The 23,520-nt window shown below is 47.4% G+C and overlaps 1 protein-coding gene across 3 annotated transcripts in view; it reads left to right on the top strand.

Moving 5' to 3' along the window:
* The window catches only part of Rptor (regulatory associated protein of MTOR complex 1), a 309,261-nt gene that overhangs the window by 133,407 nt on the left and 152,334 nt on the right, over positions 1–23,520 (top strand). For 2 of the 3 annotated variants that reach the window (XM_041635818.1, XM_041635817.1), the window contains exon 5: positions 7,711–7,857. The exons of the other annotated variant lie outside the window; for it this stretch is intronic. In XM_041635818.1, coding sequence (XP_041491752.1) covers positions 7,711–7,857 — 147 coding nt within the window. The remainder of the gene's footprint in view (positions 1–7,710; positions 7,858–23,520) is intronic. 3 annotated transcript variants of the gene reach the window in all.

The following is a 23,520-nucleotide window of genomic DNA, read 5'->3' as shown; positions in this document are numbered from 1 at the left end:
AATAATAAAAAAGAAATGTCTGCTTGCTTGTGGATGGTAGCAGTCCATTTTCTGCAGCAGATCGGCGTTTTCATTCTTACAAAGGCCGCAGATGATGTAACAATCTCAAGTGAGACCAGGACCGGTGGTGAGCAAGGCTCAGCCAGAGTCTAGGGTGGTCTGAGCCTGCGTTGATGGAAAAGGGTCTGCCTTCAGCTCCAGGCTCGGTCTGTGAGGTGACAACAGCTTGGGGCAGGGAGCACATTCTGACTGCGGTGGAACCCAGCTCTGACAGCACTGGAGAGGAGATGTGCGTCGGTAACCCTGCTGTCCCTCTTAGGGCCCACTGGCAATTGGTCAGTGAGTAGGTCCTAGTCTGAGGCAGGAGAAGGCATTTATGAGCAACACGAAATGAGTAACTGCCAGAAATTTCAGGGAAGGAGGAGCTGCTCAGAGATGGGAGGCCTGTCGCTTGCCAGTAGCCGAGTGCAGCCTGACACCCAGCACAGAGAGGCCGGTGCCCTGCGCTCCCACAACAGAACTGTGATCTAGAGCGGGGGGTGCAGGGGAGGAGAAGGGACAGGGATAGCCAGGAAGTGACTTCTGATATCTCTGAGCACACAGCAGGTCAGTGAATTTATCACACAGCATGGGGGAGGTTTTAATGTTTCTTCACAAAGAGGACTGGGATGACGGATGAGTTAGTGTAGTGACTGATAGCCACATACTATACACAGTTGTTGAAATGCTACTCTGTGTTCCATGAGCACACACGGTGTTAGGTGAAGTTACATTTAAAGGGTAAAATAAACAATATTCTGCCGGGGGTGGGTAAGAACAATCTGTGTGTCGGTGTGCTTGTTGTCAGCCATGCTGTCCTAAGGACGGTCAGTAGGAGACTGACAGGGGAGGAGAGAAGCAGGTCCTGAAAGTTGACCTTCTGACTGGCAGTGCTCACTGTTATGGTGGTGCCACTGCGTGGCTTGGCTAGTTGATGCTTTGGTTTCTTCTGGTCACCAGTGGACACCACAGAGACGCTCTGAAGCTGTCCCTGCACATGCTGCCTGTCCTTAAACAGTGTCCTGCTCCTCTTCTGCACTCCAGCAGAGACACCACCGCCTCTGGTCTTCAGGCTGTTAGCTGGCCTCATCTGCTTTTCATTTCTCTCACAGTTGGTTAGTAGTGGGCTTATACATATTTTATTTTAATAATTTATTTAAGTTTATTTTATGTGCATTGGTGTGAAGGTGTGAGATCCCCTGAAACTGGAGTTACAGACAGTTGTGAGCTGCCGTGTAGGTGCTGGGAATTGAACTCCGGGTCCTCTGGAAGAGCAGCCAGTGCTTTTAACAGATGAGCCATCTCTCCAGCCCCCACATATTTTATTTTTTTGTGTGTTATGATTTAATAATACGATTTTCTATTACAAAAATTATTCCGTCTTTGGCCACCAGCATCAAGATGGCTCTGGTATCTGTTAGGCTGTGCAGTGTTTTCCTTGCCATCCCTTCCTTTGTTTTGTTTAGGGGGGGGTGTTTTTGGGTTGTTTTGTTTTGTTTTTGAGACAGGGTTTCTCTGTTGCTTTGGAGCCTGTCCTGGAACTCACTCTTGTAGACCAGGCTGGCCTCAAACTCACAGAGATCGGCCTGCCTCTGCCTCCTGATTGCTGGGATTAAAGGCATGCACCACCACTGCCCTCTTCCTCTCTTCTGATTACTTTAAGATACTTTGATTACTTTAAGATACTTTGATTCTCACAGTACACCACATGCAGTCTTTTTGATATGTTCCTCATTCTTTGAGTACCCTCTTTACAGCTCCTCATGCTGTAATCAACCCTGGTGTTAGACGTTTCCATACAGAACCTAGGTCCACCCAAGAATTGTACTTAGAAGCCAAGATGTGTGCTCTTGGTGTGTTTATCACGGTTGGGTGTCAGTGCTCTAGGTGTTTGTGGTGGCTAGAGTTGGGTAGAGTTTTGCAAGGGCTAACCTTTGCTAACCTGTATTTCTGCACTTGTGTAGAGAATCCAAACTTTAGCAAGCAAATGGGGAATGGGGTAGGGGCTGGAGCAGGCTGAGCTTGCAAGAATTCTGCTGATGTTCTTGAATGATCTATGCTCTTTATTGTATAGTGTGAATTTTGCAACAATTGAAAAGAACATGGGATTGGAGGATGCTGTTAGCTGATGCAGTGATGCTTGAAGATACGGACGGCTACGGAGTGGTTGCTATTGCAGGAGGAAGCAACTCTGCTTGTAGATTTATCACCTGTTCCCTGGCGTAGTGAAGCATGAGGAAAGGGACTGTATGGGAGATCCTGTCTGCGGAGAGCGAGAGCTGTTGACTGGCCGACTCAGGGGAACCAGGGGAGGAAGGAGGAAAGGAACAAAGGGTAGAAGAGAGCACATGGGAAAGAGGTGGACAGAGGCTGCAGCTGGCCTTGTGAGTCACCTGCTGTCTGGGCTGATTTCTGTGTCAGGCGGGAGCTCACCACACCCCCTGCCCCATAACTGCTTCTGCCATTATGACGCTGATGCCCCCATTCAGCCATGTGAAAAGGTCGATGGTGGCAGTCGTGATGGTGTTTCTGAGGCTTGATGCTGTGACCAAGCCTGGGAGAGCATCCTCTGTACACCACTGTCCATAGCCATACCTGGTAGAAGTTTCGGGAAGTGTGACGTGGTGGGATGTACCTATTCCAGCAGCCATATCTCAGAAGCTTGTGGGCCAGTGGCACCTGTCGGCCCAGCACTCCTTTCCTGTATGTCAGAGCCGTCGTTCCCCATGTGACCAGGTTTGCCTGTCCAGAGTACAGTGGCAGGGATGCGATGCCGCTGAGTTGTCCTACTTAGGACACGCAGTTCACACTCCTCCATCCCCTGCCTTCTCTGTCATCCCACTTCTTGGTGGCCTGTTGGTCACCTTTGCCTTCTGTGCTGATTGTTGTGGCAGTGCCAGGCGTAGGAGGTGTTTGGCATTGCCATCTGCTCCACAATTGCGGTCAGAACGTCACTCTTCCCAGAAGTCTTACCGCTGATGCAGTGCATGCATTTCCTGGCGCTCCCCTGGCTCTTGTGGGAAGGTTTCCCCAGCCATGGCTGCTGTGGTTGACACAGTCTACAGCCATAGTCTGATAAAGCAAGTGGACTCCCTCCTGCCATGTTCAATTATAATCTTTCAAAGAAAGTGGATTTGTTTTTTCCAAGACAAGTTTTCTCTGTGTCTCTCTAGCTGTCCTGGAACTAGCTCTGTAGACCATGCTGGCCTCGAACTCACAGAGATCACTGGGATTAAAGGCATGTGCCAATCAATACACCTGTCTGCGAAAATGGATTTTAGTGAATACGTATGTAAACCCATTTCTGGCTCTTTGATTTGGGCTTCTCTGCTCTCAGTATAGGTGGATGTGGAGCGGGCCTTCTGCTCGCAGCCCCTGGCTGGGTCCCAGTTTTGCTGTGCCCAGGGCTTCTGAATGCTGGACTGTGCCCCCCTGCCGTGGGAGCACTCCTGCCGTGGGAGCACTCCTGCCGTGGGAGCGCTCTAGGAGCAGAGGCATGTTCCCAACGAGCATGTGGCGTCTCTGATTTTTGTTCCCCTGGGTGCTGAGGCTGTGTTCGAAACTGCACTTGGACAGTTTCCAGTGCCTTAATTCTGGCCTGGAGCTTGACAAACCCCTGGTGATCTTTCCAGGACGGGTACTGGAAGCCCCATTTGCTTGTTAGTGAGGATTAGCTCTCAAAGGTCATTCTCTTCATGGTGATTTAATACAGTGGGTTCTACCTCCCTGGGGGATCACAGCCTTCTGAATCTGTCATCTCACTAAACCCTGCAGCTAATGGTTCTAATGAAACTGTCTCCCCTTCCAGCCAGGGAGGTTTTCCTTAGGGGTGTTTGGCAACATCTGGAGATCCTTCAGATGGTGAGGACTAAGTGATTCTGGCCTGGGTGTTTAAAGCCAGAGATGCTTACTGTGCATGGCACAGTGCACAGTGGTGGCACTGGATGGAGGTGGAGAAGTCACCGTGGCAAGTGACCCTAGAGCAGTTCTCTTTTAGACAGGCTTCAGGGCCTTCTCCCTGTTGTGTAACCCGTCTCTAGAGAGGCATGTTGATGTACTTAAGGCATCCACTCTGGGAGACACCTAAACGGACGGAATGCAATGAAAGTCCCTCGTAACTAAAGGTATAGGGCCAAGACCAATGTAGAAGTCCTTGGGCTCTTTGCCATGCTACCTTATGGGTGAGTACCAGCAAATAGAGAAGGCTCTTAGGATCTGCTAGGGTGGTCGCCTGTACCTTGTGTTATATCAGGAAAGAGGAAAGGGGCAGTTGTTAAGGGTTTTTCTAATGCATCTGGCCTTCATTATTTTAATAAGTCAACACTAATTAACTCGGTGATTTAAAAATCTAAATGTAACTTTGCAAATGTAAAAAGCAGATTTACTTTATTTCATGCTTGTTTGCTGTGTGTGCGTCCTGTGGGCTCACACCCGTAACACAGTATGGATGACATCAGCAGCTGCCCAGACTCTGTGAGCTGCATCCCCTTCCTGTTGGGGCCTGGGGTGTGTAGGATGTGCACAAACAGCTGGTTGCAGGCTGCCACCTTCTTGCTGCTGGTGTTGGGCTCTGCACGTTACAAGCCTGGGAGAGCTGGGGAGACCTTTGCTGCATCACAGATGAAGCCTTGCTCATACACTGCAGCCCAAGAGGGGCTTGAGGCCTGTCACTGCCATCCTAGAACATGCCCCCTTCCCCTCCCAGCAGCAGGAGGGCGTCCTGTCTTGTAAAGAGAACACTTACCTAGAAGGGGCAGCAGCTGTGATGTGCCGTCCCTGTCGCAGAGCGCATGGAATTCCTTCATCGTCGTGCTGTGCACAGCAGGGCTGCTTCACGCCCACGTTCTTTTTTGGCACATAAACCAGGGTCATGTTTTATGGGTAGGTGTGTGTATGGTATTTTAAAATTTACACTTCAAGAATCATTAGGAAGCTACCCATACCTTTCCACATGATTCTTTATAAGAACAAATTCAGCTTACAGTGAGGCGCAGCACTCTAGAGTGTGGAAGAATGAGCTCCGCTCTGCCTCTGCTTGTGTCTGGTTCATTTGTTTTTGTGAAACCTGGTCTTAGTGTCTGACTAGCCTGTTCTCAAGCTCCTGGGCACGTGCAGTCCTCCTGCCACAGACCACCCGCCTGCCTCCCTCTCCAGCGTGTCTGTTGATTGTTTTGTGTGAACTCTGTGAGCATCCAGGTGAGCTGCAGGTTAAACTTCTTTTTTTTTTTTTTTTGGTTTTTCGAGACAGGGTTTCTCTGTGGCTTTGGAGCCTGTCCTGGAACTAGCTCTGTAGACCAGGCTGGTCTCGAACTCACAGAGATCCGCCTGCCTCTGCCTCCCGAGTGCTGGGATTAAAGGCGTGCGCCACCATCGCCCGGCCAGGTTAAACTTCTTCATTTGAGGGTTTATGAAGTATAAGTAGAATTTTATTTGTCTCTGTGGGCCATTTGGGGCCTGGGCTCTGTCCTCCCTTGACTGCTGTCCTGTGTGTGACCAGAGACTGGCCAGGATCCACATCCCAAGGTGAGCATTGAGGACAACACTTGTAATTGGGATGTGGGATGTAGCTCTGGTCACATGTTCTTGGCCAGGTTCTGGTCTTAGCAGCAAAAGAAGCTGACATGTCCTCACCCAAGGTTCTCCTGCACAGTGGAAGGGCAGAAGATAGCTGTCAGGCCATAGTGGGTCACAGCGTCACTAGTGTTGTTTGTGGAAATGCTGGAGTTTCTGTAAGGACATGTGGAAGCTGGTAAAAGGGTGGGGCTTTTTGTGTCTTTGTTTTTGTTTTTGAGACAGGGTTTCTCTGTGTAGCACTGACTGTCCTGGAACTCACTCTGTAGACCAGGCTGACCTTAAAGTCACAGAGATCCCCCTGCCTCTGCCTCCCCAAGTGCTGGGATTAAGACATGTGCCGCCACCACCCAGCGATGGAGATTTTAAATTTGATCAGTACTGACTAATTGTCTTTCAAAGTTTTTTGATTAATTTCTGCTCCCACCAGCATTGAGTTAAACATATCTTTGTCATTATGAAGCATCATTTATCTTTTATCTTTCTTTCAATTCTACTGAAGAAAAGCAGAATTGTGTAGGTGGGTGGCTGTCATTCAGTTGATGCTGCACAGCTCGCTTCCCCACTCACCGCCATTGATGTTTCTTGTTACTCCATTTGCTGTGCATCTCATTCACCTGACTATTGCTTGTCTGCAGCAAAAGCTCACACACACCTTCTAAACATAAATTTCTTGTCAGCTCTGTTGTGACTCCTTCTTCCAAAGCTGCCAGTCAAAGTGTGTGTTTATATCTCCTGTTTCTTTCAAACCTCTAGATTTTGTGACTTGTTTAAGATGGTTTTTCTTACATCTCAGTAAATGAAAATATCCTGCTTTTACACTTTTAAATTCTTGCTGCTTTTTTGGGTACAGTGTGTGTGGGGCAATATCAGATGGTTAGTTAGATTCCAGCATTACCCATCGAATCATTCATTCTCTTTGCTGTTTCATTACAGTTATATATGTGGGTCTATTTCTGGGCCTTCTCTCTGTTGATTTGTTTGTCTCGCCCTCACTAATACCAGCCTGTAATTACATAAATTTATAGCCTATCTAATATCTGCTAGTGCGAATCTCTATTCATTATTCTTTATTAAACTCTTTCCCCCTAATTTTGTGCCGTTTCTCTTCTGCACTTACTTCAGAATCAGCTTGTCAAATTCCATTAGAGGAAAAGCCCCTCGGGCATCTTGATGGGGCTGGCATTGCTGTATAGAGCCATTGGCAGGAACCGGTGTCTTTAGAATCCTTCGGGGAGTGTTTATTTAGAGAGAACATTTCCAGGTGTTCTCTCAGAGTCCTGTGATTGTAAACAATCTGCCAAATGAGGACAGCGTGACAGGAGGAAGAGCCAGAGCCTGGATGGAGTGCTCCTCGCCAGAGCTGGCAGCACTCGTGTTGTCCTTGGGAGAAGGCTGTACCTGGCTCTCTGTTGTGTGGGGCAAGCTCCTGCTGGCCCTGGACACTCCTTCTCTGCAGGCCTTATTTGGCTGTCTTGTCTTGTGTTAACTGTAGTTAACTCCAGAGTTAGTGTTTGTGGCTTAGCTGCTAGGAACCAACTGTCTGGTTCACCACTTAACTGTTGATGTTCCAAGCAAGGGTGAGTAACTACAGGGTAGTTTTTTTGTTGTGGTGTTGGTTTGTTTTGTTTTGAAATAATTGCCTTAAAACATTGGCTTAAGAGAGGCTTTTAATTTTAAGCCTCTCATTAGACTAGAATTTTCTCTCCTGTCACCTCCTAGCAGTCAGGTAAACAGTACCCCTCAGTCACTTCGTGTCAGTATGTCACTGTTGTGTGATCAGCTCAGGGTCGCGCAGATGGGAGGAAGGGCTTCCAGAGTGGGTGTGAGTTCCCATTCACTGTCTCTGGGCGGGAGCTGTTGAATCCAGAGTATAAAGGCCGCTGGCATGGCGCGAACAGCTCCTGCCCTGTGGTATTGCTGGAGTTAGATGTCACAGCTGTGGAAGTGAAACTCGGTGTGTGCTTTTTTCTCTATATATAGTGAGGAGTGGCTGCTCACAACCAGACACTGCCCTGCTTCCTCCGGTGTCAGGTGCTAGTCAGCAGCCGGGGCTCTTGAAATGTCCGCATAACCATGTGACCTGTGCTTGTTTTCCAGAACTACACGCAGTACATCCCTCTGTCCATATATGACCTGCAGACATGGATGGGTAGCCCATCCATCTTTGTCTACGACTGCTCCAATGCTGGCCTCATCGTGAAGTCCTTCAAGCAGTTTGCACTGCAGCGGGAACAAGAGCTGGAGGTGAGGTAATCAAAGGCCAGCACCGTGAGTGCATGTGTGCATGCGTGGACGTGCATGTGTGTGCGTGTGGGGGTGTGCGGGCATGTTTGAGCCTGTGTGGATAAGGTGCTATAGGAAACTGGGAAGCTGGGTCTTTGTGTGACAGAAGGCTCACTGTTGAGGCTGAGGTGGGACGTTGGGTGAGAGCTGGGGAGGTGCTTCTTATGCCCAATGTGCGTGCCATTTTAATCTGAATGTTAGGGTGATATTAATAGGGTAGATCTGTACGTCACTGGTTTTCCTCTGAAGCTAGTGTTGAAAAACGGGCTCGTTTCTTCCATTCTAGTCTTGGTTTCCGCAGGTGTCCTTGGCTATTGTTCCATTCCCCCCCCATTAAGTTTTATGTCTTTTAACCCAAGCAACTAAATGGTAAAACCAAAGCAGCTGCCAGGTAGGTCCATTGTTGGGAATTGGAGTCTGGGAGCTGCTTGGATAATGAAGTGATGTTTTGCCCGGTTGTTTTAATTAATATTTGATGGTTAAATTAAACAGTGAGTTCTAAAGAGAAATTGAAGAGGCAGTTTCAATTAAGAGGCCTCCATCCAGTGGGCTGCACAGAGGCACTAGTGAAAGGCTTTGCCTCTGGGGGCTCATGAGTTCTGATTGGTTGCAGCACAGGAAGTTCTCAATCCAAGAACAAAAAAATCGCCTTCAGTATGTTTCCTCGAGCCTTTTTGGATTTATTCAGTTTCAACGTGTTATGTTTTTTGCATTTCGTCAGAGGAGAGTACTGAGGGAGTCAGCAACAGAATTTGAAATTCTGTTTAGTAAAACTTAAGGTTAACATATCTACTGTTTAATATTTTATATGTGTGAATTTAGCCCTGTGTAGAAGTGACTGATAAAATAATGCCCTTTCCCCTTCAGAGTGTAACTGAGAGCCACAACAGTGCTCCCAGGCCTCTTAGGAGGTTTGTTAGCCACCATCTCATCAGGTTTGGCCAGGCCAGGCCAGCTCACCAGCAGTGAATACCCCACTGCCAAGAGGCACTTTGTGTCTGTAGATTCCAAGTAAAATTATGTAAAGAATTTTGTTTTAATTTATAATGTCAAAAAAGGTACCAAAGACTCCTCCTGCCTGACTACCAAGTAGTCTGCCTGTTCCTGAGCTATAAGAAGCGGTCAGCCCATCCGGCTAGTTAATGAAATCACAGTGGTCAGGAACCTGCCCTCTTCCAGCAGAGGCACGGTTGCAGCTTCAGCACACTACAAAAGCCTGCTTTCCAGCGCCGTGGAGCTGCTGTCAGGACCACGCGTGTGCTTTGCAGCACCGTGGAGCTGCTGTCAGGACCACGCGTGTGCTTTCCAGCACCGTGGAGCTGCTCTGTGAGGTCCATGCGTGTGCTTTGCAGCGCCGTGGAGCTGCTGTCAGGACCACGCGTGTGCTTTCCAGCACCGTGGAGCTGCTCTGTCAGGACCACGCGTGTGCTTTCCAGCGCCGTGGAGCTGCTCTGTCAGGACCACGCGTGTGCTTTGCAGCGCCGTGGAGCTGCTCAGTCAGGACCACGCGTGTGCTTTGCAGCGCCGTGGAGCTGCTCTGTCAGGACCACGCGTGTGCTTTCCAGCGCCGTGGAGCTGCTGTCAGGACCACGCGTGTTCTCTGTGTGTTGCCAAGGGTTAATCAGCCACAAACACTGTTCACTTCGTTAACGTGCAGCACAGTGACTTGCATACATTATTTTTTAGAATTTTTTTTTAAAAAAAGAAACCAGTTTGAGTGGACTCATTCATCATGAAGGAGATCAAACAGAGGAAACAGTGGTACATGGAATGAGGTATCGTGTTAAGCCATGTGTTTCATAATTAGCTCAGCATTTATGTTTGTTCTCTTTGTAATTGCAGTGTAGCCTGAGCTTGCATTTCTCTTTCACACTTAATATTATTGGCCATTGTTCAGTCTCTTGCATAAACAGCGGAAGTTAGAATTTTAGAATTTTATAAAATTGACTCCCAGCTAATACCTTAGTGTTGGTTAGTCATTTCACTCTTACATAGAGAAACAATTGTATGTAAATTGTTAGGTTATCGTCTTGGTGTGTTCTCTTCTGACCTAGGTGTGGTGGCACATGCCTGTAGTCCCAGCACTGCACTAGGGAGGTGCAGACCAGAACCTCAGGCCTGTCTCTATGTGGAGCTTGTTTTCAGTAACTAAAGACCTAACCCAGCATGCTTCCCATCTCTGTGCTGGCCATTTTCTTTGTAAATTTGCAATATTTGTTGATACTTTTCATTGTGCAATATGTGAACTGATAGAAATTGTTCAGTAATTGGTTTGTGCCTGTTTTTGGAATGAAGTATTTTGCTGCTGTTCTGGTTTTCACTTGGATGGGAATGACAACCTCCCTGTCCTTGTGGCAGCCAAGATCCAATTGGGGAAAATGTCTGGAGTGTGTGGGGGAGGGCAGAAAAGCGTGAAAATGATTAACTATAACACTAAAAAGTAGCTGGGTGGACCAGAAGCCCCCAAATAATAAATGTAAACACACACATGAGTGACATAAATTTTAAGGGTTGATTATCTGCTTTCGTTTTCTGGTGGTGTAGTGCTTGCTCGGGGACCCTGGGGTTTGGTTGCTGTGTACTTGTCTCTCTCAGAGGAATTCTGGAGGTAAAGGAGAAGGCAGCTTCATAACAGCAAGCATGAGTTACTGCAGCAGACTGACACTTCCCATCAGAGCCAAGAAATGAGTATCTGCCACTCAAGAGCCTTTCTTATTTTTTATTATATCATGTGGTTTTGTAATTTGAAGAATTAAAGAAAGCCTTCAAGTCTCTCTGCTTTCACTGTTCTTTAAAATAAGTGCTTTAATTTTGACTAAAATAATTATGTCTCCTTTAAAAGTTAAAAGATTACATTTGTAAGATACCACCTTACACCTGTCAGAATGGCTAAAATCAAAAACACCAATGATAGCCTTTGCTGGAGAGGTTGTGGAGAAAGGGGTACACTCACCCATTGCTGGTGGGAATGCAAACTTGTGCAACCACTCTGGAAAGCAGTGTTTCGGTTTCTCAGGAAATTCGGGATCAACCTACCCCTGGATCCAGCAATACCACTCTTGGGAATATACCCAAGAGAGGCCCTATCATACAACAAAAGTATATGCTCAACTATGTTCATGGCAGCATTGTTTGTAATAGCCAGAACCTGGAAACAACCTAGATGCCCTTCAACGGAAGAATGGATGAAGAAAGTATGGAATATATACATATTAGAGTATTACTCAGCAGTAAAAAACAAGGACTTCTTGAATTTTGCATACAAATGGATGGAAATAGAAAACACTATCCTGAGTGAGGTAAGCCAGACCCAAAAAGAGGAACATGGGATGTACTCACTCATATTTGGTTTCTAGCCATAAATAAAGGACATTGAGCCTATAATTCATGTTCCTAGAGAAGCTAAATAAGGTGAATCCAAAGACTAACACATAGGCATCCTCAGGAATATTAACCTTCATCAGGCGATGAAAGGAGACAGAGACAGAGACCCACACGGGAGCACCGGACAGAAATCTCAAGGTCCAAATCAGGAGCAGAAGGAGACGGAGCACGAGCAAGGAACTCAGGACCACGAGGGGTGCACCCACACACTAAGACAATGGGGATGTTCTATTGGGATCTCACCAAGGCCAGCTGGCCTAGGTCTGAAAAAGCATGGGATAAATCCAGACTAGCTGAACATAGCGGACAATGAGGAATACTGAGAACTCAAGAACAATTGCAGTGGGTTTTTGATCCTACTGCACGTACTGGCTTTGTGGGAGCCTAGGCAGTTTGAATGCTCACCTTAGGAGACCTGGATAGAGGTGGGCAGTCCTTGGGCTTCCCACAGGTCAGGGAACCCTGATTGCTCTTCGAGCAGATGAGGGAGGGGGGGACTTGATCGGGGGAGGGGGAGGGAAATGGGAAGCGGTTGTGGGGACGAGGCAGAAATTCTTAATAAATAAATAAATAAAAAAAAAAAAAAAAAAAAAAAAAAAAAAGATTACATTTGTGATGCCTAAAGTAGCCCTTGGCTTTCCCTTCCCAGGCAGGGGCACTGCCGGCCTCTTTACAGCCTAGGTTGTTGGTACACGAGCTTCCTGCTCTTACACAATCCAGAAGCACAGCTGCCATTGGGGGCTTCCTCCTTAAGGATTAGAGGATCTGCAGGCCCAACAGTACAAACCTGTGATTTCAGTAACTCAGGAGGCCAAAGCAGGGGTGTTGCAAGTTCAAGGCCTGCCTGGACTACATGGTGGGTTCAGAGCCAGCCAGGGGGGAGTTAGGGAGACCCCTGTTGCAAAAAAAGGGGGGGGGGTAGATGGGCAAGCAAGGTGGCTCAGTGGATAAGATGCTTACCATCGAGCCCGACAGCACGTGTTTTGATTTCCAAACCCCACATGGTTGGAAGAAGTGAATTAGGAACCAGATGGAGGCCTGATAGTGGAGAGTCTGGTAGTTGTAATTAACCTTTATTTTTGTCTGATTGTGCATTCGAAAGAGAAACCTCTCAGCTGACGGGTCCTTGTTGCCAGCTTCTGCCTCTTTCTCTCTGTGCTGCTCAGTTGTAGTGCCATATATAACTTCTCTGTGGTTTGTGACCTTGGCTATATTTTTAATATACAGTTTTATTAATTCTTTAGAAATTTTATGTAATATCTTTTGATCATATTCACCACACCGCTCCTCCCTAACCTCCTCTCAGACCCATCCACCACTTACTTCCCTGTCTCCCTGCTCTTTTTAAATAGCCCACTGAATCCAGTTTGTCTTGCCCCCATACAAAGATGGTGTGAGGCCATCTTTTTCAATCAACTGGGGCCATACTCTTAAAGAAAATTGACTCTCCCACTCCCAGAAGCCGTTAACACACACACACCTGCTCCATTCTGTCTTGTTGAGTGGTTTGATCTTGTGTAGGTCGTGTGCAGGCAACCACAGCTGTTGTGAGTTCATCAGTGCAGTAGCCCTGTCATGTCCAGAGGACACTGTCTCTTTCAAGTCCTCCCTGGCTTCTGGCTCTATCAATCTTTCCACCTCCTGTAGGCAGAGGCTGCTCACACGATTCCTGTCCACTCAGACCCAAATAATCACACAGAAACTATATTAATTACAACACTGCTTGACCTATTATCTCAGGCTTGCATCTTAAATTATCCCATTTCTATTAATCTGTGTATTGGCACGAGGCTGTGGCTTACTGGTAAGGATCTGGTGGCTGTCTCCTTCGGCAGCTACATGGCCTCTCTTTGACTCTGCCCACTCTTGCTATATATCTCTGTTCGGATTTCCCCACCTGACTTTATCCTTTTAAGCCATTGGCCAAAACAGCTTTATTCATTATCCAATAAAAGCAGCACATACACAGAAGGACCTCCCACATCACCTCCTCTTCCTCTGTGGTCTCTGAGTGAAGTTAGTGATGTAGATGTCCCTTTTATGGTCAAGCACTCACTTCACTGATACTTGCTTTTGTTTTTGTTTGTGTGTGTGTTGTTTTGTTTTGTTTTGAGACAGAGTTTCTCTTTGTAGTCCTGGCTGTCCTGGGACTCTGTAGACCAGGCTGGCCTCAAACTCAACAGAGATCCGTCTACCCTGTCTCCCGAGTGCTGGGATTAAGTCGTGCACCACCACTGCCCAGCTGACACTTTTTTTTTTTTTTGCCTCCTGAGGGATTTATTTGCATGTCTCCTATACAACAAAACTTGGCTTTAAAAATATTAAGATATCACATATCCATGTCTACAGAGTTTATTTCTTTTTTTTTTTTTTTTTTTTGATTTTTTCGAGACAGGGTTTCTCCGTAGCTTTTGGTTCCTGTCCTGGAACTAGCTCTTGTAGACCAGGCTGGCCTCGAACTCACAGAGATCCGCCTGCCTCTGCCTCCCGAGTGCTGGGATTAAAGGCGTGCGCCACCACCGCCCGGCCCAGAGTTTATTTCTTAATCTGTGCTGATATACTTTCTCATATATATTTGTAGGTTAGAACGTCTGACCCTGCAGAGCCCATAGTTGGAGAGTTGAGAAGCACAGAATTTCTCTTTTTTTCCAGCTGACACTTTTTGCACTTTGATTACTTGTGCAGCTCTGTTACTATTCACAACACAAATAAACTTCTCTGATGAGGTGTGAGATCTGCACTTTTCTATGAGTGCACAGTTACAAATTGAGAAGCCACTTTGTGCTTCTAGTGCTGTGTCCGTTCGTAGATGGACAGTAATAGTCTTGCTGAATTAATGTTGTTAGCAGGTCTGTTCGAGTCGCAACAGCTGTGCTCAGTACCTTCCATGTTTAAGGCTCTGAGCTCCCTTTTCCTTTGCCTCTCGTCTTCCCAGCTGTGATTTCTGTCGCCCATGATTTTTCTTATATTCATCTTTTGTTCCCAGCTGTAGTCAAGTCTTGTGCTTGGTGTGTGGAAATTCTGAAAGATGGCAGACATTGCCAAGTATTGGGCTGGAGAGATTGCTCCTTCCCTTTGTATTAGAGGCTGGTACTTCCAGGCTCCAGGTTCCCTTGGCACTAGGTGTTCCTCACCTGCTCCTGCTGATGGCTGTCTGCAGCTCCAGACTCACCTCTCCCTTCTGGTTACTCGGCTTTGTTCTGCTAGTGCAGCCCAGGCACCAAGCCCGGAGGATGGATGACAGCAGTCTTCCTGGGCCTAGACATTTGCATTTGGAAAGCTGTAAGCAGTGAGAGCTCACGATTGGATCCTAGACAGATTACAGTTTATCTTTTTCACTAATAAGATCTCTAAGGCGAATGATTACTCCTTGAGTAGGGCCTGCGGGAACCAGCCTCCTTTTCATCTCTGGCACCCTCTGTTGATGTTTTATCCTCCTGACTGTGGCCTGCTCACCACAGCTTCAGGCTGTTCTTTGTCTCCAGGAGGAGGGAAGGGATAAGGGTAATGCTGCCTCCTCCTTCCTCTTTCATTAAAAAGTGAATGCGTGCTTTTCTCTGGAACCATGCCAAGGACTGGACAGATAAGGCGGGAATGGCCCCTCAGTTATCTCACAGGAACGGCAGCCACATTGCATGCACCATTCACTGCTCCTCCACTGTAACCCAGGCTACAGGCTATCTTTACCCTAACTTCCCTCTCATAACCTCCGCGGGCCACATGGTAGCTGTGCCTGGAATCCAGCAGGACTCAGGGAAGGAGTGTGTTCCTTCCTGATGTGCACCCATTGGTCTGTAAGCTAGAGCAACCTCGGTGCTGTGGTCTGCGTGTTATTTGCCATAGTTATAGCTGTGGTAGCTGCAGCTCTCACTGCTGAGACCATGGTGTAGCTGGTCTGAGATCCATGCAACAGTTCCTTTCTTGTTTTGGTAGGTGATTGAGACGTAGGGGGCAGCTATGGTTTGGATTGCAGAGACATACTGCACTCAGCTTTGTCCCAGAAGGCGTGGCACGTGGACAGCCCTGAGTGGACTTGGCCAGAGTTGAGGATGAAGAGAAGCACTGTCTTGTTGGAGGAGGAGCCTTGTCTGAGTTCAGCCCCAGTTCTGGGGCTTTTCTCCTCCGCTGTTGACACAGTGCAAGGCTTTTTCCTGTGTGCTGTGCTCTCGTCTGGCCATGTTGTGGAGTCCTGCAGCATCACTGGGTGTGGATGACCTGTCTTCTTTACTTTCCACTTGGACATCCTGGATGTGGAAAGAAGTGTTTGTTCTCATATGTTGGTCACTGTAATTAGGAGTTCTGACAAAAATATTTGATGTCATAATCATAAGGTTTTCTCAGTATATATCCTACAGACTGAAAAATTCCTATTTTAAAATCGAAGACTCCTTTGCTAAAGCTGTAGATGAGGCTGCAATGTGGCCAGTGTGGAGCCTGGGACACAGGCAGTTGACATGTCCACAATTAATGCGATGGTCTTCTGTGCCACCTGAGAGTTCTTTTTCTCTCTCACACGGGTTAGCCCAGGTTGGCCTCTCACCCATGGCGGATCTGACTGCCTCAGTTCCCTGATTGCTGGCATGATAGGTGGTAGTCAGTTTGAATGCCATGGATTTATCCTTAGGATACCTGTTAAAAATGAGTTTCCTGTTGGCTGTGTACTGGGCAAGTGGCGTGTGACAGTCGTGGCTTCAGCAAAGGGTTTGGTGGTTTGGGGTTGTGGGTTCAGTACTGTGGGCACACAAGCCATGCCTGTCTCTGTCCTGCAGGTTAACTTTCCGTGTCCTCCATCTTTTTTTCTGCTACCGTGGCATATCGTTTGTAGGCAGCAGGGAAGATGAGCCAGCATCTGTTATGTGCTGTCTATTTTCTTTAATTTATAAATGTTGTAATTTGTGGATTTTTAACAGGATACCGAGTATGTTTCTAAGTTATCTGTCTCCCCCAGGATAATTTTTCTCTTTTGGTCCATTTTGATCATTCTCTATTAGATTATGGTGATCTTACTGTTTCTCATATCTGTGAGGGAAGAGACAAATGTGGCTATTGCTGTGTGTCCAAGGCTGGGAGTTGCTCCCTAGAGACCTCGTCTGTATCCCTCAGATGAGTGGACTTCTGCTTGACACTCAGCTACTGCACAGAGGCACAGTGCAGGACCCTTGGGTCTTAGAGATTCTCAGGAGAGGACTCCTGAGGGCGAGGAGCAGAGAGCAGTGCTGTCCAGCACAGCACCTGTGGTTGGCCCTCTGCTGAAAGTGCTGGCTAATCAAGAAAATATCGCTCAAGTGGCTGTGTGTGGTCTGTCCAGCTGCTGAGCAGGGCCGTAGGTGGCATCAGTCCAGGGGGCCATGTCTAGAAGGGATGGTGCTTGAACTCAATAATAACAGCAGAAGGAGGTCATGTGTACCTCACATTCTTGAAGTAAGACAGTTTGCTTATGAATAGGGTGTACGATATAAGGAATAAAAAGAATTAAAGGTGAGAGCTGGGGGGATTTCTCAGTGAGAGAGTACTTCCAGTACAGTCCAGCAGGGTGTGAAGGTGAGCTTGTTGGGCAAGTTAGAAGGACACAACCTTTCTTTGAGCTCACACACTATGGTATTGGAGTTTGCATCAGGATGTGAGTGTGTGAGCGCGAGTTCTGCATTGGTTTCTGGAGTTCACAGTACTGGGGGACTCCCCTGGCTCTGTAAAGTGTAGGAAAGCTCCTGAATCTCCATAGCCAAAGCCACTGAGTATGTGAAGCTGGAGAAGCGAGGCCACGACCCCATGAAGTTCTGTGCAGTGTCAGCCCAAAAATGTGAGAGGGTTTGGGAGTGGCAAGAAAACCAATATTTGAAAGTCAGGTGGGGAAAATATATTTCCTGGAGATAGGGATGATCTGCTGATTGATGGCTTGCTGTGAGAGGCCCTGGGAGAAAGGGCTGAAGGGAGATCTTCCAACCTATACTTGGGCACTAGGAGCTTAGCAAGGGCATTTCAGTACAAGCAGTGGGAGTGGGAAATTCGGAGCCAGGCCTGTGAATTGTTCAGGCAGCAGAAGAAAACAGAGAAGCATCGGGTGCTGTAGGCTGTGGAGAGTGGGCTCTTTTTCTTTGCTGTCTTTTTGTCTCTTTGTTGTGAGGAGCACAACGGGCTGCATCCTGCCTCCCAGCTAGCTTAACCCCCTTGAAATAACCACACGGAAATCTGTATTAATTAAATCACCGCCTGGTCCATTAGTTCTAGCCTCTATTGGCGAGTTATCACATCTTGATTAACCCATCTCCATTAATGTGTATCGCCGCTTGACTGTGGCTTACCGGCATGAGTCTAGCCAGCCTCCGTCTCGGGAAGGAGAATCATGGCATCTGCCACACTTCCCCTCTTCCCAGCATTCTGTTTAGTCTACTCCGCCCACCTAAGTGCTGCCCTATCAAAAGGCCAAGGCAGTTTTCTTTATTCAACCAATGAAAGCAACACATAGAAAGAAGATCCTCCTACACCATCTTTTTATTTTTGTTACTTAGATTTTTAAAAATTTGTTTTAAGTATGCATTCTTGTAGCATATGTTTGTGCTGATGGAATAACCTAGCAGCAAGAAGGGGGACATGGAGATGTTATTTGTGAGGGTGGTCCTCAAATTGGTTTGAGAGGGAACTTCTGCCTGAACATGGGGAGGGAGTACAGACAGTGGTCACTGGAAAGGGAAAGGCGTCACCTGCCACTGGAGGAAGGTAAAAAGAGCCCAGACCACCATAGAGGGAAGGGGTGTACACACATGCACATTTAAGCACGGATGTTGTACACCCATAATGCACTGGTGCACACACATGTGCAGACACTCTCTGTGGTGCTGCAGCACTGCTGCCCGAGTCCATGCTTGTCCTAGCAGGTGGAGAGAGAGTGAGTGCGCATCAGGCTGGCTGGTGAGACTGTCCTTTGAGGACTGAGGAGAGCACCGACCTTCAGCTCTTCAGCTGCCACTGTGTCCCCCACTCACTGAGCTCCTATCACTCTCTGAAGGAAGTCAGCTCATACTGATAACTCAGAAGGGCTGCAGGTGATGATGGGCAGCAAGCATCCAAATCTTTACTAGATATTCAGCTCAGAGGCTACGCCGGAGGCTCTGCTGCTGCACAAGGTTTACAGCACCTTGCCAAAGAGAGATGGCCTCTGCCACCAGCTGACAGGGATGGAAGAGCCACACGGGTTAATCCAGGCTACAGGGGAACATACTGTGCTGAGAGGTGACTGTGGGCTCATTCCGATGATCAGAAAACAATGAAGAAGCTGTGAGTTCCAAGAAAGACCATGGCAGAAAAATGATGACTACCCTAAACTTAGAGTGTAGAAGTTGCCTGTGTGAGGAGAATCCGGGACTCCTAGACAGCATGAGACCTAGAATAAGTCACCAGGATGTTTCAGATCACCATGCCATTGCATTCAGAGGGCCAGTCCATCTTCTGGAGCCTGATCTGTGCTGCGGCCTCTGGGAGCTCTATGGAGGAGAGAGACATTTGTGATTGTGCGTGCTATGCTGGACCTCCCACAGAAGACCCTCTGCTACTGAGTGCCTCTGTGCAGTGAGATAAGGCTGGGCACCTCCCTCCTCGGGATCACAACGCTGGGTCTGGCCTCCAGCAGATGGCCAGCTCAGGATGGAGGGGGTGTTAAGTCGCCCCTCAGTGTCTATCTTCATATGCACTTGGCTGTGGAGCCTTACTCATTTCCTTCTCTTTAGTTTTTGATTCAATCCAGGCATGATTGGGAGTGGAATTTGCTTATCATTTCTAATTAACGTGTTCATTGAGTTGTAGAATGATTTGAGAGCATTTAGAAGCCAAAACTGCCAGCAGCTAAGTGGCTTTAAAATAATGGACGGTTCATTGGGGTAAACTCAGAATAATTGTGAGAAACCGTTGCAGAACAAGGCTCTAGGAGCCCTTGAAGGACATCACTGCATTGTTATCCTGCAGAAGTTGCTCTTCTGCTCCCTTGGCCAAAATTTTACAGTTCCTGGTGGATTCAAACCACTTGGTTAAGTTGTTATTGATGATTGGATGCACACATTGCTGCGACTCGTGTATGGGAATTCTACATCTGCTCTTTGATAGAGTGTGTCACCTGTTAGACATGAACACTAACGAGGCTGGGCAAGTAGCGTAGCTCCACTCAGCTCCCTCTGAGCTGCAGGCTGTCGAACATGATGCAGTGCCAAATAGAGAATCAAGGTTGTGTTTAGGTAAAACTAGTCAGAAAGGCACCTCTTGGGACTCTGGAACTCACCGGTGTCTCATTTTATTGTAAAGTTGTCATTCCGTGTGTGGGAAAGGGCAAAACCACTCTACGTTAGTGGTTATTTTAACAACAAGAAATGCAGGTGCTGCTCTGAAAATTGGTGCCTGACCTGGGAGGCTCCTGACCTTGCTCTGGAGCTGGAGCAAGTGCCTGCTTTGGAGCTGGTTGACTGAATTCATCCTAAGATTGTTCTGGAGCATTTGCCTCCTGGTTGTCCAGGAGAAACCCCCGGCTGTGCTGCTCCCGTAGTCCTTCAGGAGTCTGGTGCTGTCTAGATCGTTCACACCAATCCTGGCTGCCCAGAAATGAGCCTTCTGTGCATGCTGCCTTCTGAAGGATTATTTCCGTTCAAGGACCAATATCTTAGATAAAAATTAAAGCTAAGGTAATGTATGGGAAGAAACTCACATGTGTAAATGGATTTTTATTCCTATATTAGCAAATCTGAAAGGATTAGTCCTTGGTTAAATTCTTTGTCTTAAATTTTGAATGCCTCTTAGAAAAAAGCCACTGAGTCTAGCTATCCCCGAGGCAAAACTGTCGTGTGGGCTCAGTGCAGCTCACAGGTGCTGGGTTGACAGAAGTCATCTAAGGCTCGCGTCCTGTCTTCGAAGTGTGGTTCACCTGTGCCTGGGCCCAGGCCTTCCCTTGCTCAAAGACCATCTTCCCACAAGGGCTTTTGTAGCACAAATGATAAAAACCCAGAGACAAATAGTGGGGTTCAAACTGGATATCAGAAAAACAAAACAGCCAAGCCGCTAGAGAGTTCTTACCTCTACCAAGGCTCAGACAAACTGAGGTGATCCTGTCCTCAATGTGACTGCAGACTGCAGTGATCACCATACCTCAGACTGCAGACTGAGCCCTGAGCTCCTGTCTCCCCTCATCTATATTCCTCTCTAGTGCTGGATTAAAGGCGCGCACCACACTGCCTGGCCTGTGTGGCTGACTAGTGTGGCTGCTGGGATTAAAGGTGTGTGCACCACTGCCTGGCCTGTGTGGCTGCTGGGATTAAAGGTGTGTGCCACCATTGCCTGGCCTGTGTGGCTGACTAGTGTGGCTAGCTTTGCACTGTGATCTTTGGGCAAGCTTTATTTATTAAAACACAAATAAAATAACACTGTAGTCTTTCTTTTTCTTTTCTTTTTTTTATGAAAAAGAAAAGTGAGAAGTGACTTTCGACTGCGGGTCACTGGCCATTTCCTCCTAGAGAGGTTCTCATTTTCATCATTTGTTGCATCTGTCGTGTGTCCCTGACTGTTGGTATTTAGCAGTGCCTACTACAATACCAGTCTGCCAGCAGCTCCATACAGACATCCCTAAGGCTTTGATCCTCTGCCACCATCCTGGATCCTACCCAGGTGCAGAGGTCATCTTCCAGCTTTCTCCCAGTCCCTTTCTGCCAGACTGGGCATTGGAGAGCACTTAGAGCTCCACCTGCTCCCAAGTGCCCGTCCATGAGGCTGCAGTTAGTCTGCTGCCTCTGCAGGCTCCAGGGCCCTCACCTGACCCTGCGTGAGCAGATCTGTCCAGACCATTGTTCTGTAGAGCAGGGCGGATGTGACAGACCTGGAAAACAGTTTCTTGTGCAGTACTATGACTTTACCGTCTATTTTAGTTTATACAGCCAGAACCCTGTTTACACATGGCCTTGCTTTCCTTCTCTCTGTCTTAAGGAAACCTTGGTAATATTATTCACTGGATTCTGAGCTGTGCATTCAGTTCCCATGTGGCTGGGGTAGAGCTCAGCCATAGAGTGCTTGCCTAGCATTTGTGATACCCTGGGCTTGGTCCCCAGTAATGCAAAATATAAAGTATTTAAGGTGGCATATTTTATAGAATTTTTCACTTACCTAGAAACTGATGTTTTTATTGAATGACTTATATTATTTTGCAGTTGTGTATACAAGTGTCTGAATTTTGGCTTTGGGCTCAATGTTTCTATAGTGCATAGGCTTATTGGTAAAATACTCATCATTGGAGGAATTGAAGATGCCACTGATGATGTTACGGATGATCAGATGTTAACTTTGTGTGTCCAGGGGCTAGCACAGCTGTATGGATCTGATGTAAAAGGCACAGAGCCTACTGCTTGGAACCCTGGCATCAGGTGCCTCAGATAGACTTGAGGGTCTAGAGCAGTGCTACAGGGGTCACATGTCAGATATTTACATTGCGATTCATAGCAGGAACAGAAATACAGTTGTGAAGTAGCAATGAAATAATTTTCTTATGGTGGGGCAGGATCACCATAGATAGCATGAGAAACTGGATTAAAGGGTGTCAGCATTAGGAAGGTTGAGAACCACTTGTCTGAAAGAAGCAATGGGCCAAGAAAAGTCCTAAAACCAGACCCAAGCAGCCACATCAGTATATAGTTCAGGCTGACCTTAAACTCAAAGTGGTCCTCCTGCCTCACTCAGCCTCTTGAGTGCTAAGGTTACAGTCAGATGTTCCCTAATTGCTGACATTGTTTACAAATGGAGACAGAACTTAGCTCCTAAGAGCAGTGGCTAAGTAGATGAGCAGGTGCATGTAAGAGAGCGCTGAGAAGTCGGAGAGCCACACTGGAGAGGCGCACCCCTAGAGGGTCCTCAGTGAGGAGGGAGGGTAGCTGTGAGGCCGAGAATGGCACCTCTCTGACTCATCCCGCCCCCCTCAGTGCCCATCAGGATTGCCTATGTGGCCCTGTCTTTATGAAAAGCAATGGTGTCTTGTCTCATGGGGTTTATACACAAACTACGGAGTTGATTAAGTAACAACTTAGAAGCCCAGGAGGCTGAATGACCCTTGTTCTCAAATGATCTTATAAATAAAAAAATCTGCACCAGGGAGAAGGTTCTTTTGGGCATTAAAGTTCACCAACTCCTCAACCAAGATGGGCTGGGTTAATTGGGACTCCATAGTAGATAGCTTTTCATTATGGCCAAGTCAGCCCACAGAGTGCTGATGCAAGCTGCTGGGCCTATGTAGTCCATGTTGTCTGAGTTCCCTGTTATCTCAGGTACCTGTGTGTCATGCAGGCCCACTAATGAGACTTCGGGTGCCAGTAGCCTGCCTTCCCTCTGCTCCATGGTCTCCCCCTTGAGCTGCCTTTGCAGTGTGATGGATAGCTTTGGGGCCCACACTTCCGAGGCTCCAGGGATTTCTCTTCCTCGGGGCTGCACGCCTCTGAGCAGCTATCATCGTCTGCATCACACTCTTGCTTGAGGCAAGCCATTGCTCACAGCTGCTCTGCTTCTCTAGCTGGGCGCTTTGGGAAGCAAAATTGTTCTGAACTCATGTTCCGCACAGCACTGTCGTCAGGAACAGGCAGAGCACCGTGCACATGCAATCCCCATGTCACATTTGCAGGCCTTACTGGCCAAACGTGGGAATTAGGAATCTCATTATCTGGAAATGACAGCAGAGCCTGACAGATCAGATGCTGTCACGCGAATGTACCATGTGAAGCAGGAGGCAGGAGCCACAGTGCACACGAGACGTAGTTGCATCTAGTGTGTCCTGGCTCCTGCTGCTTTGTGGCACAGCAAGGCACAGAGTTCTCTGTGGCAGTGTGAGTAGCCAGTCCTGTCACTTGCCAATGTTTGAATGCACTAAATTATTTATTAAGAGGTTTTCACTTTGTCGACTGAACATGGAGCCTCATCCCTGTGTGTAACCCTAGCATTCAGGAGGACAGAGCAGGAAGAGTTGGGACTAGTCTGGGATACAGAGCAAGATGCCACCTCATACAAATAAAGGTGAACACTTTTTTGGCTTGGTTTTAAGTCAGCAAAGAGATAATGTACATTACTGAACTGTGCAGTAATATATATATATATATATATTTTTTTGAGTCTTCCATCTCAGCTTCCATGCAGCATGGCTTTGGTCCAGGGCTTTCACCTCACCAAACGTCACTGAGGGAAATACCAAACATGTCGTACTTTCTCTGCCTTAAAGAGGCCATGCTTAAA

This window comes from Microtus oregoni, unplaced genomic scaffold (genome assembly GCF_018167655.1).
Source record: "Microtus oregoni isolate MIOR12 unplaced genomic scaffold, Mior012 000048F_ref0000485, whole genome shotgun sequence".
Lineage (NCBI taxonomy): Eukaryota > Metazoa > Chordata > Mammalia > Rodentia > Cricetidae > Microtus > Microtus oregoni.
Note: the sequence above shows the minus strand (reverse complement) of the source record. Positions and strands in the feature narration are given on the sequence as shown.